This window comes from Misgurnus anguillicaudatus, chromosome 18, assembly GCF_027580225.2.
Source record: "Misgurnus anguillicaudatus chromosome 18, ASM2758022v2, whole genome shotgun sequence".
Lineage (NCBI taxonomy): Eukaryota > Metazoa > Chordata > Actinopteri > Cypriniformes > Cobitidae > Misgurnus > Misgurnus anguillicaudatus.
In genome coordinates this window covers 34534105-34552181 of record NC_073354.2, presented here as the reverse complement: position 1 = coordinate 34552181, position 18077 = coordinate 34534105, and the positions used below count along the sequence as shown (strand labels likewise).

Below are 18077 nucleotides of genomic sequence, written 5' to 3'. Positions count from 1 at the left end.
GGAATCAATAGAGTGAAGTCTTATGTCATAGTGGCAATTTAATCAAATGATATAAAGATTTTAAACAATTTATTTACATATCCTGACCAGTAGGTGGCGCTGTCCTAAAGATTTATAGGTGAGCTCAGAACATGTCACTGATGAACCATGCCAAATTTCGTAGCGATACGCCATTCTGTTTGTGAAATACTGAACTTAATGAGAAAATTCAAAATGGCCGACACCCAAAATGGCCGACCGAAAACCGTTTGGTATCGTTTGACTCGGCATGCCTCAAGGAATCTTACAAGACCACCTTCATGATTTTAGACTCAAGTTTGAAGTAGTTATAAGCGAAAATAAGCATTTTTCGAATCTCGTGACCACTAGGTGGCGCTGTGACGAAACGTTGCAGGCACCCTCAGGTCATGACTGTAATGACATATACCGGGTTTCGTGTCGATACAATAAAGTTTTGCGAAGATACGGCCACAAGTCCGTTTTGGCGTGCTCGCCGCCATATATGTTGTGAATTTATACGAGAACGCATTGGTCTATCAAAAAGCTTTTGATAACTTTTTGTCTGGGGTGTCTCTAGATGCTACATACCAAAGGACATGCAAATCGGACGGACGGTCTAGGAGGAGTTCGAAAAAGTAGGTTTTACGGAAAATTCAAAATGGCGGAAAGATGTGCATGACACAAATGACATCAATGTGTGCATTTGAATCAACAAGAGCCAAGGATTCAGAGGAAACAAGAATTTAGTTTCTAGGACTCACGGGTCAGAAGTTGTGATCATGAACATAAGTGGATTTTTGGACTGTTGGTGGCGCTAGAGGGTTTGAGTCAGACACACCAATGTTGCTATAGTAACTTCTGAGACTGTCCTCTACATGTGTGCCAAATTTCATAACTTTCCTATGTACGGTTCTATGGGCTGCCATTGACTTTCGGCGGAAGAACGAGGAAGAAAAATAATAATAATAAATATAGCTGCAAGCAGCGATACCGGGGTCAAGCCAAACACGGCAAAAAATGATTCATACGTGATGACTGTCATGATTTAAGATCTAAGTTTGAATTAGTTTTATGAAAAAAATTGCATTTTTTTCGTATCTTGAGACCACTAGGTGGCGCTATGCCGAAACAATAGATGGTGCCTCAGGGCATGACTGTGATGACACATACCAAATTTAGTGTAAATACAATAAAGCGATACGGAGATATAGCCTTAAATGACTTGACCACTAGGGGGCACTGACCAAACAATAAATTGTGACTCAGGTCTTGATTGTGATGACACCCACCAAATTTGGTGTAAATACAATAAAGAGATGCAGAGATATAGCCTTAAATGACTTGACCACTAGGGGGCACTGACCAAAAAATAAATTGTGACTCAGGTCTTGATTGTGATGACACCCACTAAATTTGGTGTAAATACGATAAAGAGATGCAGAGATATAGCTTCAAATCTCTTGACCACTAGGGGGCACCGGAAAGTTTACAAGTCCTCCCAGAACATGTTGCTAATGAACCATACCAAGTTTCATAACAATACGCAACTGCGTTTCTGAAATACTTGAACTTAAAGAAAAATTCAAAATGGCAGACACACAAAATGGCCGACCAAAAACCATTTGATATCGTTTGACTCGGCATGCCTCACGAAATCTAACAAGACCAGTTTCATAATTTTACATTCAAATTTGCAGTAGTTATAAGCAAAAATAAACATTTTTTATATCTCGTGACCAGTAGGGGGCAGTGTGACGAAATGGTGCATGCACCCTCAGGTCATCACCGTTATGACATATCCCAAGTCTCATATTAATACGCAAAAGTTTTGCGAAGATACAGGCTCAAACACATTTTGGCGTGCTCGCCCTCGCACTCTTTGATACGTTATACGACAACGGATAGGTCTACGGAAAAGCTTTTGATAACTTTTTGTCTAGAGTGTCTCTAGATGATGCATACCAAAAATCAAGCCAATCACACGAGCGCTCTAGGAGGAGTTCGAAAAAGTAAATGTTCAATATAATTCAAAATGGCCGACAGGAAGTAGGTTTGACTCAGACATATTTGGTACAGTCGGACTCAGCATGAGCTAAGGAATCAATAGAGTGAAGTTTTATGTCATAGTGGCAATTTAATCAAATGATATAAAGATTTTAAACAATTTCTTTACATATCCTGACCACTAGGTGGCGCTGTCCTAAAGATTTATAGGTGCGCTCAGAACATGTCACTGATGAACCATGCCAAATTTCGTAGCGATACGCCATTCTGTTTGTGAAATACTGAACTTAATGAGAAAATTCAAAATGGCCGACACCCAAAATGGCCGACCGAAAACGGTTTGGTATCGTTTGACTCGTCATGCCTCAAGGAATCTAACAAGACCTCCTTCATGATTTTAGACTCAAGTTTGAAGTAGTTATAAGCGAAAATAGGCATTTTTCGAATCTCGTGACCACTAGGTGGCGCTGTGACGAAACGTTGCAGGCACCCTCAGGTCATGACTGTTATGACATATACCAAGTTTCGTGTCGATACACAAAAGTTTTGCGAAGATACGGCCTCACGTCCGTTTTGGCGTGCTCGCCGCCATATATGTTGTCAATTTATACGAGAACGCATTGGTCTATCAAAAAGCTTTTGATAACTTTTTGTCTGGGGTGTCTCTAGATGCTATATATCAAAGGACATGCAAATCGGACGGACGCTCTAGGAGGAGTTCGAAAAAGTAGGTTTTACGGAAAATTCAAAATGGCGGAAAGATTTGCATGACACAAATGACATCAACGTATGCAATTGAATCATCATGAGCCAAGGATTCAGAAGAAACAGGAATTTAGTTTCTAGGACTCACGGGTCAGAAGTTATGAGCATGAACATAAGTGGATTTTTGGACTGTTGGTGGCGCTAGAGGGTTTGAGTCAGACACACCAATGTTGCTATAGTAACTTCTGAGACTGTCCTCTACATGTGTGCCAAATTTCATAACTTTCCTACGTACGGTTCTATGGGCTGCCATTGACTTCAATGGCGGAAGAACAAGAAGCGGAATAATAATAAGAAAACTAACAATACCAATAGGGTTCTACGCCCCTTCGGGGCTTGACCCCTAATAATAAGAAAACTAACAATAACAATAGGGTTCTACGCCCCTTCGGGGCTTGACCCCTAACAATAGGGTTCTACGCCCCTTCGGGGCTTGACCCCTAATAATAATAATAAGAAAACTAACAATAACAATAGGGTTCTACGCCCCTTCGGGGCTTGACCCCTAAAAATGCATGCACCATATAGTTTTTCATCTTTAAATATGCAGATTTTAAGAACAACAAAAATGAACTTGAATATTTTAATCCGTCTAATTAAATCTAATCGCTGTGTTCGATATGATGCATTGTTGTGCAGACTGATTGTTGTATGACATGATGTGTGTTTGTCAGACTAATGTTCTCATACTATGATGTTCTGTGTATCAAGGCTCCTCAGGATTGGTCCGATCACGCCATCTGGTGGGAACAGAGGAACTGCTGGCTGCTTAAGACCCACTGGACTCTTGACAAATATGGAGTCCAGGCAGATGCTGACCTGCGTTACACCCCACAACACAAACCCCTCTGTCTACAGCTACCCAACATGAAGACCATCAAACTCCCTGTTAGCTTCTCTGTCGTGGTTTTCAAGGCTGTAGCGGAGATTTGCAAAACACTCAGTAAGTTCATCTAGAAAATATTTCTATTTGAAATGGTTCCTAGGTGTCACTGGGATGGTACCCTTTCAAAAAGTACACATTTGCACCTAAAGAGATCATAATAGTACCTCAGAGGTACATATTAGAGCCAAATGCATACACATCAGTACCTAATTTGTACATATTATGGGTATTAAGGGGTATAAAAATAAAAGCAAACTTTTTGAAGTAGATGTTTAACTGTGCGTTCACACCAGACGGGGAAGAGGCGGCAAGTAGGGATGCACCGATATGGAAATTTTGGCCGATACCGATAACCGCTAACTCTTTATATTTGGGGGCCGATAACCGATATATATATATATAGGCCGATAAATATTCATATTATTTTCACAATGAAAAACTCCCAGACCGCGGACATCTTGTCTTTGCGCTAGACTAGTATATTCTTCTTAAGCCCGCAACACGTGTCATCTTTGTGCTATGTCACAGAAAGCACCAATCAAAACTTCACATGGCCAGCAATGAGCAAGTGAAGTGGTTCAACAAACCAAAATAATCCATCATTTATCGGCTTTCATTTATCGGCCTAATTTTGCTATCAGACCGATAACCGATAATATTAAAATAAGCAGTTATCGGCCGATAACGATATGTCGGCCGATATATCGTGCATCCCTAGCGGCAAGCGCGAGTGATTTACGTGTTAAGTCAATGCAAAGATTGAAATGGCATCCTGCGACGCAGGGCGCTAATGGTGCGGATGGGGCGTCTCGTACGAATTTAGCGTTGCCACGGGAAACATGAGTTGAACATTTTTAACTTTGGCGGATATTCGTGTCGCATTAACCAATCAGGAGCTTGCTCTAGTAGTGACGTGATTACAGGAAGCGAATCAAAATGTTTAAGCATCCAAGTACGTACAAATAGCGCACTTGTCACCTCTACCGCATCTTGACTTATTAACACAGTTTAAGAGTTGGTTTCCTAAACAGTTAGACGTGTTACAGGGTATTTCTGTGCCGAATGCACTTCGCCAAGGTTCGTACAAGTTTCGGAAAGTTTTTTTCGAATAGGAGTCCAGCTGACGTTTCAGTGGTTAGCCATATGTATCATTTATTCTTGGGCACTTCCCCTGGAAAAGCACGCCACACGTCAATCAGCGGGAGAGCGAGAACCGAGGACTCTAAGTTACAGGCATCACTTCATGCGACAGCTTTGTTTTTTATATCAAGACTCAACAATGGCACGAAAGAAGACGTGTTAAGTCAATGCAAAGATTGAAATGGCATCCTGCGACGCAGGGCGCTAATGGTGCGGATGGGGCGTCTCGTACGAATTTAGCGTTGCCACGGGAAACATGAGTTTAAAATGTTTAACTTTGGCGGATATTCGTGTCGCATTAACCAATCAGGAGCTTGCTCTAGTAGTGACGTGATTACAGGAAGCGAATCAAAATGTTTAAGCATCCAAGTACGTACAAATAGCGCACTTGTCACCTCTACCGCATCTTGACTTATTAACACAGTTTAAGAGTTGGTTTCCTAAACAGTTAGACGTGTTACAGGGTATTTCTGTGCCGAATGCACTTCGCCAGGGTTCGTACAAGTTTCGGAAAGTTTTTTTCGAATAGGAGTCCAGCTGACGTTTCAGTGGTTAGCCATATGTATCATTTATTTTTGGGCACTTCCCCTGGAAAAGCACGCCACACGTCAATCAGCGGGAGAGCGAGAACCGAGGATGCTAAGTTACAGGCATCACTTCACGCGACAGCTTTGTTTTTTATATCAAGACTCAACAATGGCACGAAAGAAGAAGTGTGTTTTTTGATGTAAGATAAAGAAAGTCAGCATTATAGAAACAGTGGATATAATTTGTTTATCTGGGGTAGTAGCGAACTTTTGCGTGTGTTTTTGTTTAACGCTGGATTTCATTGAAAAGTCTCAACCAGGTAATGAGTTGCATGCTGTAAGCAAGACTGTTGGAAATATAAGTGCATATTATAAACAACATGAACATGTAGTGAATAATCAGTTATTCAGTCAATGTTGTATAAAGTGTTGCATGACTCGCTCCTCCCGCAGCTCGTAACTCCTTCCAAATTTTTTCATACGTTATCGGAAATAATCTGTAAAGTTGATCTGTCTTATAAATCTGATAAAACTAAAGACTCTTCAGAGATATGAAGGATGTAACACCACTCTATAGGTACTCCAGATTAACATCAGATATGCAGAAACAGCTTGAGTTATGGGAGCTTTAACTTTAAATAGGTAGCTTTGAAAATGTATAATATCTGCACCACTTGTGTCACTAAGCAGATTTGGAAAAAAATAGATGAACAACTAGTCCCGACCCAAACTGACACCATTACTATGACAAATTTAAAGTGCGACAGGAGACAATACTTGAAACGCACAATAATGGCACATGCCACCTTTAAATGTTAGATTTATCCCTGAACCGTAAATGTACAAAGTTGTAAAATGTTACTAAACTGTTTATCTTTGGTGTCTCTGTTGTTCACAGACATTAGAAGATCTGAAGAACTTTCTCTATTAAAACCACAAGATGATCAAAAGAAAAAGAAAAAAGACAAGGGTACAGAGTCAAACATAGATGAAATCTTAAACATGGACATAACCAGCGGCATGAACAGAGGTATTTATACGCTCTTTGTTTATGATGGGGCAGTTTCGTTTGAATAAACGTGTGCGTCAAGAACGAACGATCATTTACAAGTTTGCAATTTTACTTGCTGTAGGAGCCCTCGGTCTGTACAGTAAAACCATGACTCCGACCTACGACCCAGACAGCGGGTCGCCTGCGTCTGCCACCAGTCTTTGGTTTGGAGATAGTCCTCTTACAGCCAGCCAGCCGAACCTGCCACCTGAGGAACTGGCCAAGTTATACAAACCTCTTACGCTGGAGGACAAAGCAGCCATTTACTCTGGGTAATACATGAACATATTTTAGCATCTGATTTCTTTTCATTTCAACACAGAAACAAATGTATCTGTCACGAATCTTTCACTGACTGTAACTAAACTGATGTCTTCAGGTGGCTCGATTCATCTCGCTCATTGATGGAACAGGGAATCCAAGAAAATGACAGACTCTTGCTGCGATTTAAGTACCACTGCTTCTTTGACCTCAATCCAAAGGTCAGAGATAAACGACGTGTGAAATGTTTGAAATGTTTAATGTGTAACATATAATTGTTATTCAAAAATGTGGAGGTGTTGATAGATTAGCATTGATGGGCCTGTGTGTGTGTGTGTATGTGCGTGCGTGCGTGCGTGCGCGTGCGTGTGTGTGTGTACTTTATTTTCACTGTAAGAAATTTTTAGCTGCCTTATGTTTTTAGGTTTAATCAAATTAACCCATACTATTTTACTCCCGGTTTTCCAAACCCCTGGTGGTTTGCGGGGGAATTGAAGGGGGTTCGTGAGCTGATGAAAAAATTAATCAATTAGAATCAAATCATAAAAATGTAAATTCATAATAAAAAAAACTTTTAAAAAACACACGGGGCAAAATCCTGGACAGGATATAAATAAATTCAGGACTAGGCCTTAGTTATATTAGGACATCATTTTTTACAAACATACCTTACAAAAAACAATAATGATGTGCACTTGAGACAAAACAGTGACTGATGTATTTTAAGATATGTCAGTGCCAGATGTTTTTAAATGAAGACAGCCCCTTACTAATAAATATATATATTTTATTTGTTTAATCTAAATGTCATGTATCCATTGTGAACAATACAATATTTTCAGAAAACGGAGAAAGTTAAACATGCAATCGTGCTATTAAAGTATTGAAATATTAACTTTAAACCTCAGGGGGTATTTCAAGTAAATAATTAAGTCAAGGGGGTTTGGCTGACAAAAAGTTTTAAACTTTCAAGTTTTAAGCCCCTGCGTTAATGTATCAGATTCGGTTCAAATAGTTTTTATTAGTTACAGCATGAAAATAAGTTGAAATTGCTTAAATCCGCAATATTATATAATATCCAATCTAATAAAATATTTAAAAATCACTTGCACATTGTGACATATTTAATGGAGTTACATTATCCCAAAATTTCCCAAGGATTTGTAAATCCAGAGAAATTCCACTTCTCCTCATAACGTCATCAAGCTTTGTTATTGTTATTGTGAAATAGCAACCTCTAGTGGGGATAATCTTACATATTGTGCCTTTAATATGAGGTGTTTCCCAATGTCAAGGATACTTCCTTGGCAGGATTGGTCCTTCCAAGTCATTCGGAGGGTCCTTCTTTTGCATTCGGAGAACACGTAAATGGAACTGGCTAGCAAGTACACATCATTGCGTCATTAAAAAGGTCTGCTTTTGGCGCTGCTTGCATAGGATTGTGGGTGATTTTAGAGCGTGAGGAGCGCCAATACACATATGCATCCTTTCCTGGATATGGGATATTTTTCGAAAGAAGGACTCAGTCCTTGGTTGAAATTCCGAGGATCCTCGACATTGGATGTCGATGACGTAGCATCCTCGAAATTCTGGCTACCGGGGATCCTTCCTTGACATTAAGAAACACCTCAAATCTGATAAAAGTTCAAATGTAGACAAAATTTAAAAGAGTAAAATATTAATAGTGGTTTCTATTTAAAGTTAGTCCACAAATAATTAAAAAGAGAGGTACAGTACTGTGCAAAAGTCTTAGGCCACCACCAAAAGACTTGAAGAGTTTCGTTGCAAAAAATAAATCAATTTTTTAACATTTTTGTCAAAACATGTTTATTATTATGTTATCATGTTATTATTTTGTTTTATGGTGCTACTTAGCTGTATTTTTTAAGTTATGAAGGTTTAAATCAAAACAAACCAACTGCAGTTGCCTTGAAATTAATTGGAATGCACAACCAAAAAACGAGATTTCTGAACAATTAAAAAAATGGTGGTTATCTCGTTTTGCAACGAAACTCTTCACTTGTTGTTTTAGAAGTTTTAATGTCCATTCAGATTTATTTTATAATTTATTTTATTAAGATACAAACAGAAAAAACAGGAAATATGTACAAAAAAATAAAAAATAAAATTTTCAGGACTAAATGTCTTTTTTAGGCATCGTCAGTGTTTAGTGTGACCTCTCTTGGCACTAAACACATCTTGAGCGTTTTTGAGCAGAATGAAGTAAAAAGACAAATTTCTTTAAAATTAGAAATTAGGATTTAATTTTATTTACGTTTAAGAGATCCTGCAGTTTGCTCAAGTGGAAGGGGAGTTTACAATAAAAACTAGGGGTGACCCCGAATAGTCAAAGATTCGATGCATCGATAGGAGAAGCCTGATTCGACTACCAATCTCACAGTCGAATCGTCGCAGATGTGTTATGAAAGGAGGATCCTTTAATTTTGGCCGTATATGGGTGCACTGTGCACAAATCTGATTTCACATATAACAGCTTTCTCCCAATATATTAATATACAGCATATTATTATAATTCTGCAAATAATATGTGAAGTATCAGCTTTCAATAAATATTTTTAAAATGCGTTAATAAATCCAGCAACCAATGTGACCGGGCTACACGTCCATAAGAGGTTCCTATGTTAATAAACCATTGCCTCTTTGTTTCTACATTTAAAAGAAAAAGCTGGCAATTCTGGCTATACTTTCATTCTTTTAATAATTTCTTTATTTTATTTTATTTTATTTTATTTATAAATCACTCTGGGTTATCTGATTTGTCTATTTGGCTTGTGTTTTGTTTCCGTGCACTTGAGGCATTTTGCACATTTGTTCTGCACTTTGTTACTTCTGACCTTATTTTATTAAAAAAATTTATTTATTATAAACGTAAATTCTGATCTAATTTAAGTCTGTACATTTTGGATTGCTTTTCGTTGTATAGATTTTGCACTATTGCGTGCTGGCCATGCTTGCGCATGCAATTTAGCCGAACGTGCTAGGTGCTCTTCGTCTCATATTTAGAAGTTCATCAGATGTTTAAAAACGGATGTTTTCGATGGGTATAAGTTTTTAAAATGTATTTAAAACATAGTGGTTATCTTGTCAAAAGTTAAACTACAAAACAGGTAAGCCGTTTCTTCAAATTTCGGTGATGAAACGGAAAATATCTGCACCGAACCTATATTTATGCCTGACACGTCTTTCTTGTGATTTAATATTAGGGTCGGTGTTCACTTTCAAATGATAGAAAAGAGATTCCTGAAATAAATAATATCATCAGTTGTTTCTGTATCTAAAGTGAATGGAGATAATCAAAGTGAAAGCAAGCAGGTATTTCTGTGCTAAATAATAACGCGCAGTGTCTATAAAATCATTAATTTCAGTGTTTTTATGAATTGTACATAAAGCTTTGTTTTTATAATTTGCAGTAACAATCACAAATCATTTGTCATTTCTCATTTGTCGTTTTTTTTGGTCATGACTGCTTTGAAGCGCTTAATCTCCAAATTAAATAAAAACACTGAATTAGCCGAGGTTTCCAAGGCAGGATCACCTTTGTTATATTTTTAGGTTTAGTTATCAAAATGTTTTTTTGTGTGATGTTCTGTAGATCGTGGCTTTAAAATGTTATGAGGAATAATTTAACAAATGTTGCCTTACATTTTACCTTAAAAATATATAAATGCATCGTCAGTTTTGTCTTCGTTCATCACTTGAAAGACAGTTTTGGTCACTTTATCAGAAACTTGTTTATGTGTGCTGCTTGTGAAAGAAAATAAAAATTATCAATTTGTACCTGGTCTGACCCCCTCCCAACCCATGCACACACACATAGATGATTCGACTATCGGTCGACTATGAAAAGATTCGACAATTCTGATTCGAATATGTAAATCCTTAGTCGAGGACAGCCCTAATAAAAACTTGACACATCAGTTTACATTTTTATACAGTTTTTAATACTATATACACATTTCCTGTATTCTGGTTGTATTTTATTAAAAATACTGAGAAACAATTATATATGATCACTATTACATTGCAAAAACAACAAATCTAATTGTGGCCTTAGACTTTTGCACAGTACTGTATATAAAAGCAATAGCAGTCTGCTGTATGACCTCATCGGTAACCATGTGTTTGTCTTTCTAGTACGATGCGGTGAGAATAACTCAGTTATATGAGCAGGCCCGCTGGGCCATACTGCTGGAGGAAATCGACTGCACTGATGAAGAGATGCTAATGTTTGCTTCTCTACAGGTACATAACATCTGCTTACTATCTTATACATTATACAGTACTTACATTTATTTATTCATTTACGAGCTGCAGAAATCCAAAAAGTCATTGGCACTCCAACAATTATGCTGTGCTAAATACAGCGATTCTCAACTGGTTTGAGCACTGCTGTAGTCATAATAGTATTTAGTGTCATGACATATTTTAAATGGTGTTAAATTACGGTGAAGTCACTGTCTTTTGTCACCCGAAGCTATGAGATAAATTACTTTGAGGACAAAGGCAGTAACATTCCACACCTACTAGTTTTCAATTGTGGTATACATGCAGGTAAAAATCAAAGTCAAAGTGAGGTTTAGTGGCAGGGCAGAGATTTTTACATCATCTGAAAACTGAAAAAATATATATTGTTTGTTAGAATAGGACAATATTTGGCCAAGATACAACTATCTATACAAATCTATACACCAATAAATAGATGGAAAGTACAGACTATGGACAATGTGCATACCTTGTAGGCATATACGAGTATGTACAGACAAAATTAAACAGAATATGCAGTCTATTAACGTACAGCTGCAGTAAGATAAGTGATTTTGAATTTGTGCAACTTGTTTGGCATTATGTAAAGGATCTGTTGTGAGGTAGTGAATAGTGCAAATGAATGTATGTGCATGCAGTATGAGATGGGAATCCTGGTCGGCTGCAGGCTCAGGCATCCTCTCAGCAGGGAAAACCTGTCTGGAATGCTGGATGAGCGGATGCATGTCTGAACACAGAATTAAAACTAAACAATCCTTGTGGAAAGCATAAAGTGTTGGACTTTACAAAGTGGATGTGCAAAATATTATGGGATTTCTTCGTTTAGCACATCTCATATTATTCTCTCTCAACGACAAATATATTCCGTTTTTCTCACGTTTGTAAGTTGCTTTTGGTGAAATCGCCTGCTGAATGCCTAAATGTAAACGTTGTGCTTCTAATGTGAATCTTTTTCAGTATCACATCTGTAAATTGACATTGACAGCTGAGCCACTAGCACAATCTGACGAACCAGAGATTGACGAAGTGGAAGCCGCCCTATCAAATTTGGAATTTACACTGGAGGGGCGGAACGCTGAGAAGATCCTGGTATCTATAATTTTATGATATTATGACAGTTTTCAAAGGATAGTTTTACATAAAGATGACAGTTTTACAAAAGTACTTGCATTGTATTAAAGGTGACATATCATGAAAATCTGACCTTTTCCATGATTTAGTGCTATAATTAGGTTCATCAGTGCTTCTATCATCCTAGAAAATGTGAAAAAAATATTTGCTCCCTCTGTGATGTCAGAAGGGGATAATACTATCCCTTAATCTGCACTATGCAACCACGGCACTGCCATTAAGTGCAGAGATCAGCTCATTTCCATTTGAAAGGACACACCCAAAACGGCACTTTTGCTCATACCTACAAAGTGGCAATTTTAACATGATATAATAAATTATATATATGATATTTTGAGCTAAAACTTCAAATATGTACTCTGGAGACACCAAAGATTTATTTTACATCTTAAAAAAAGTCTTGTGAAATGTCGCCTTTAATATCCAGCTTGTTTTGGGGTCAGTACTACATGTAGTTTTTTATTAACAGAGTAAGTTTGGCTGAGATTTAGGGTAAATACCCGGTATGCACTGAATGTTTGGCAACCAAAATTATTTGGCCGAAAATAGCTAAAAACACATTTTTAGTTATGTTATGTTCGTCCCGAGCACGTGAAAAGACGAATGAATTTGACCTATTTTACCGAAATTTTACAATGAGGTCTTTGATGACACAGTTAAATAGCAACCAGGGCCGAGTGAGAGGCGCGCACGCTTCATAAATGCAGCAAACATACAGCACGCAGCATTACAAGTTTTATTAATCATTAACAAAACATCCTGAACAACATGCAACATATGAGAAAGGCACGATGGCGATTCTGGGTACTTGAGAGCGAGAGACTGTTTATAGATGAGAAGAGGAATGACAAAGAGTGAAGGCAGTATGTAAAAAACTTTTTAGAACGAGTAACGTCCTACAATGACAAAGACGCTTATATTAAATGAAAAAATAAAACATTTATTAACAAAAGCATTTTGTTGGACTTTTTCCTCTGTCATCTCCTGTTATCGCGCCATAGTGTTATTGCGTTTTGTGCGGGAATAAAAGATCAAATTAATATGATTTAAGTCAAGACTCTCTTATGTGGTTGAATGTAAATTGAACAGTTTGAACAAATCAGATAGCTATCCAATCAGAGAAGTGACCAAGTGTAAAAATGCCCTTATAATTTTTAAATAAAATGTGAAATAAATACAGTAAAAATGACATTCTGAAAGTGTTACTGTACTTATGCAGTGGTAAGAAAATTGGCAAAATAATTAGGAATAAGAAAAAAATACATTGTGGTTGTTTGGTATTCTAAAGAGCCCATGGAGAAAAAATTTAATTTAAGTTTAGTTTCGCGTGCGCACGTGAAACTATCGCATGCGCTCGTGAAACTATCGCATGCACACGTGAAACTATCGCGTTTAGTTTCGCGTGCGCACGTGAAACTTTCGCTTTTACGTGGGCGCACGAAAGTTTCACGTGAGCACGCAAAACTAAATTAAAAAAATTCTGCACATAAAAGTTTCACATGAGCACATGAAACCAAACTTTAGATTGTTTTTACTCAAATGTCACCTTAGGGGCTCGATAGTATTCGGCTCAGTGTTTCATTTTATTCGACTTTGAATAAATGCAGTTCTTATGTATTTCAAATTGAAACTATAAGTACTACCCAGGCATGATGTAGCTCAATCTCTATGCAATTTAATTTTCTTCATACATTCATATTTTAAGTGGTAAAAACAGGTAAACTTGCTAGGAGAACATCCATGACATCAGTATTTATTTATTAACTTTAGCTTTTCTTTTCCCAGGAAGATATCACAGACATTCCAAAGCTGGAGGATACACTTAAATTGTTTAGGTAGGTTTGAAATTGTATAAAATTTGTGTGTTAAAAAAGGCCGTCTGAGGGCAATCAATGTGATTTTGTAAGAAAAATATCAATACAGTAGTTTCCGGTAACGCCCGACGTGCGTTCCTGAAGAAGTGCATTTATATTTTATTTATTTATTTAGCGCTTTTCCCATTTTCTGTGGGTTGTTTTCTTCTTTCATGTTAAGCTGCATTTGAACAACTTTTTTCGTATCCATTTTTTTTCCCTACTACAGGCCCAAACGATTGACGTTAAAGCCGTATAAGGAGTACTGGTTTGTTTTTAAAGACACCACCATTTCTTATTACAAAAACAAACAGGCCGCTTGTAAAGAACCCATTGAGCAACTTCATCTACGAGGTGAGCGACCAATCAGAGAGAAGATAATCCATTTTATTACAGATGAGCTATTAGGGTGATAACACACCTTACAAATTATACAGGATGTGAGGTCATCCCCGATGTCAACGTGACTGAGAGGAAGTTCGGCATGAAGCTTCTGCTCCCGGTGGCCGACGGAATGAACGAGGTTTACATTCGCTGTGAAAACGTGAGTTGGCCTTAAACTTTTAATGTTTTATATGCATATCCAATAGAAAAAAAATATGAGTTTTTAGGATTTGTAGTTGCATTTCGCGGCTCCTGATTATTAGGAAATTTCACCTCAAAACGAAACGCAGTACGCCAGATGGAAAGCTGCCTGCATGTTGGCCTCTAAAGGAAAGACGATGGCCTACAGTTCGTACCGCACAGAGGTGAAGAACATCCAGTCATTCCTGCAGATGAAGAGTTTAGCGCCCCCTCCTGGCCAAGCAGCACCTGACGTGGAGTCCATGGAGATGAACGCGGAGTGTTTTGTTTCTCCTCGATACGCAAAGAAGTACAAGCCGAAACAGGTACAATTACAGTTTTGGTGCACCACCCTTGTGTATCTGTACTAGTATTATTCATACAAAAAATAATTTGTATTATCCTCATATTCATCTAATTTCAGCTGACATCACGAATCTTAGAGGCACATCACAACATTTCCCAGCTCTCACTTATGGAGGCCAAACTGCGTTTCATCCAAGCATGGCAGTCCCTGCCAGAATTTGGCATCAAGTATTATATTGTCAGGTACTTTTGCTGAAAAATGTAAAGTTCTTGCCATTGCTCAGCATTGGGTAACTTTTTTTATAATAGGGCATCCTTCATTATTACACAGTGTTCCTGGTTGTCCTGACTATAACCTTGGCAAATGGCAGTTAATTCTTATCCAGGTCATGGGAATATAAAAACCCATTATTTCCAAAATTCTAGAAATGTCTGCAGGTTCCATCTGGGTTTGGTCAGAAAATCATTAATGTCATTTATCTTTGTTTTTATGTGCCACAGATTCAGAGGGAGCAGGAAAGATGAAATACTGGGAATCTCCTCTACCAGGCTGATCCGCATTGACATGTCCACTCGTCTGCCGGTGACCACCTGGAGGTTTGCCAACATGAAACAATGGAACGTCAACTGGGAAATCCGACAGGTAAAATAATCCCTTGTGAATTACAACTTTATAAAGTGTCTGTCTGTGACTATTTTACTGTCAGCAGCTGTTAAGAAAAACTTGATTTGTGTCTGCAAATCAAATACAATCCGTGACCGCTTCTTTTTTGGGGGGGATTTGTAACAGGTGGCCATCGAATTTGATCAGAATGTTTCGGTGGCTTTTTCCTGCCAAAGCTGTGACTGCAAAGTGGTTCACGAGTACATCGGAGGCTACATTTTCCTTTCGACGCGCTCAAAAGACCAAAATGAAACCTTAGATGAAGAACTCTTCCACAAACTTACGGGAGGACAAGACTGACCGCATTATCACCACTGTATTTGAAATGTAATTAATCTAAATGGATGTAGGATTTCGTGATTATTATTTGTTTCAGTGACTGACCCTTTTATGATTTGTTTGACGTTTAAACATTGTACACTGCCATACACCAACATTGATGTACAAACAAAAAAAGAGTAGCTACATTTGGCCAGAATTGCATCAGTAATGAAGGAAAATTAAGTCCTGAGTGTTAATTGGCTCAAATTTTCAAAATACAGCTTCAGGTCAAATTGCACCAAAATAATTTATTTTGTGCAATTATGCTCCATAAGATGAGCAATGAGAATGGTACCACACCAGTCATTATAAATGTATCTTTTTATTGATACCAAAAACTTGTGATGCACCGATGTATCGGCCGCCGATATTTATCGGCCGATTTTTGATGAATTTGAAACCATCGGCATATCGGCAATAGCACGAGAAAGACCGATACCGATTGTTTATTACTTAACTGCATAAAGAAATCCATTATATGTAAAAAAAAAACCGAGCTAATGTTGTTAATAAAATAAATGCTGAAGAGCAAAAACCACCTTTGAAGGTTGTCATGCAGTCTTATTATATTTGTTTTAGCTTAATTTGTGCCTCTCTTATTATGTTGGTCAGTTGAATGTTAATTAGATCAAATCCATTTTTAGTAAAAATAATTTGATGCAGAAATAAACTAGCTAATAGACCAACTGTATAGTATTGTATTAGTAGTGTTTAATATCGGTATCGGCCAGAAGTTGTCTGTTTAAATCGGTATCGGCCCAAAAATATAATTGTCTATTAATTTATTGGTTTTATTTCATGTAAGATGATACTTATTTCACAAGCCTCCAAATGTAACTGTATAATGAGTATCTGGCTAAGACAAATGTCCTCTGCAATAAAAGAGCAGTAAATTACAATAAGTTATTCATCTTTAGTGTTTTATCTTCAATAAATCTTTCATATGGTACCATTTTCATCGTTCTAACATTTGTCGAGAAGTTAGGATGCATCATGATGATCAGACACTCCCCTCCCTTGTAGACAAATACTCACCTGTGTATAGATCATTATAAATCGTCATCTTGATGAAGATTTCATAATATTTCTAATCGAAATATGTAAAAATTAATACTTTTATCTCAGAGGTCGATAGTTTCCCAAAATTTGTAGATCAGTGATGTTTTTGATATGATATACAGTGGGGTTCAGGTGAAACTTTAGTAAATTTCTTTAAAGATTTTTCTAAGACCAAGTGCTTTTAACAGTTTGATGTCTACTTTATTCACAACAACAATGTGTCACATTGTAATTTTTTGTTCTGTTTAATGTAATTTTTTGTTTATTGCCTATGTTGACATGAAAATTAAATAAATATTTCATGTGTAGGACCGCTTTTGTTTTATTTTTCATTTCATAGTCAGGCAGTAAGCATTTAGGATAGATCGACCTGATTTTGCCAAGTGGTTGATGTCCTCAGGGCAATATATTGTGTTGACCCAAGGACAATATTTAAAAAAAAAAAAAAAAAAACTAAATAACTAAACCTTAAAATCAGAGGGAAATGATAAGTGAAGAATAATGGTCTAGAACATAGGTCTCAACGTGGTGCCCGCGCCAAAACACATTTTATTAATAATCTCAATTGTAATATTTATTTATAGCATATTTTTTATTAGCTTAGCTTCTTTTTACGTATGTTCACATTTTAAACAATACTAAAACATATCAACAAGTAAAATAAAAAAGTTTTGAGTAGACTATATAGGTCTCCAAATTGTTTTATCCATCGTGGTAGCCCTTGCTCACAAAAAATTGGAGATCCCTGAAGCAGCTAATCCTGGTTCTAAGCTTAAACTTGAAACAAACTGTGAACTTATTACTAAAATCTGATTGGTTGATTGAAATGTTTTCCAGGGTCAAGATAATGTTGCCCTGAGGACATCAACCACTAGGCAAAATCAGGAGAGCCTACGGGCTCAATAAAGATTATGTACTTTAATGTTTTGCATTATTTAGTTGTAAATGTAAACATATTAGTCTGTTTACCATATAATTTATAATTAGTTAAGTTGAAGTTGAGTTGAAATCATATAGTACTTAATGGCATTGCATTAAAATATAACCATATGTAGCCTATTATGTCTATGGATGTGTGGTATTTGCCAAAATGTGCGCATGCGCAGTAACTATAGTGACCTTGGGGAGAAGTGTTTTGGGCAATTTGAGCTTAAGAAACAATATTAATGGTACAGCTGATATCAAGTTAAACAGCTGGTGAAAACAGTACTGGTATATTGTAACACTAGCAAGCTTTTGGAAAAAAAAACTTTTTTCCCTG

At 37.1% G+C, this 18077-nt stretch overlaps 1 protein-coding gene across 1 annotated transcript in view; it reads left to right on the top strand.

The window, feature by feature from the left end:
* Nucleotides 1–17110, top strand: part of fermt1 (FERM domain containing kindlin 1) — a 49205-nt gene extending 32095 nt beyond the window's left edge. Inside the window, exons 3-15 of the mRNA XM_073856377.1 lie at nt 3479–3712; nt 6221–6352; nt 6456–6645; nt 6753–6855; nt 10790–10897; nt 11876–12007; nt 13835–13884; nt 14132–14256; nt 14340–14447; nt 14569–14792; nt 14891–15015; nt 15274–15415; nt 15563–17110. Coding sequence (XP_073712478.1) covers nt 3479–3712; nt 6221–6352; nt 6456–6645; nt 6753–6855; nt 10790–10897; nt 11876–12007; nt 13835–13884; nt 14132–14256; nt 14340–14447; nt 14569–14792; nt 14891–15015; nt 15274–15415; nt 15563–15736 — 1847 coding nt within the window. The 3' untranslated portion in view covers nt 15737–17110. The remainder of the gene's footprint in view (nt 1–3478; nt 3713–6220; nt 6353–6455; nt 6646–6752; nt 6856–10789; nt 10898–11875; nt 12008–13834; nt 13885–14131; nt 14257–14339; nt 14448–14568; nt 14793–14890; nt 15016–15273; nt 15416–15562) is intronic.
* Nucleotides 17111–18077: the final 967 nt, after the last annotated feature.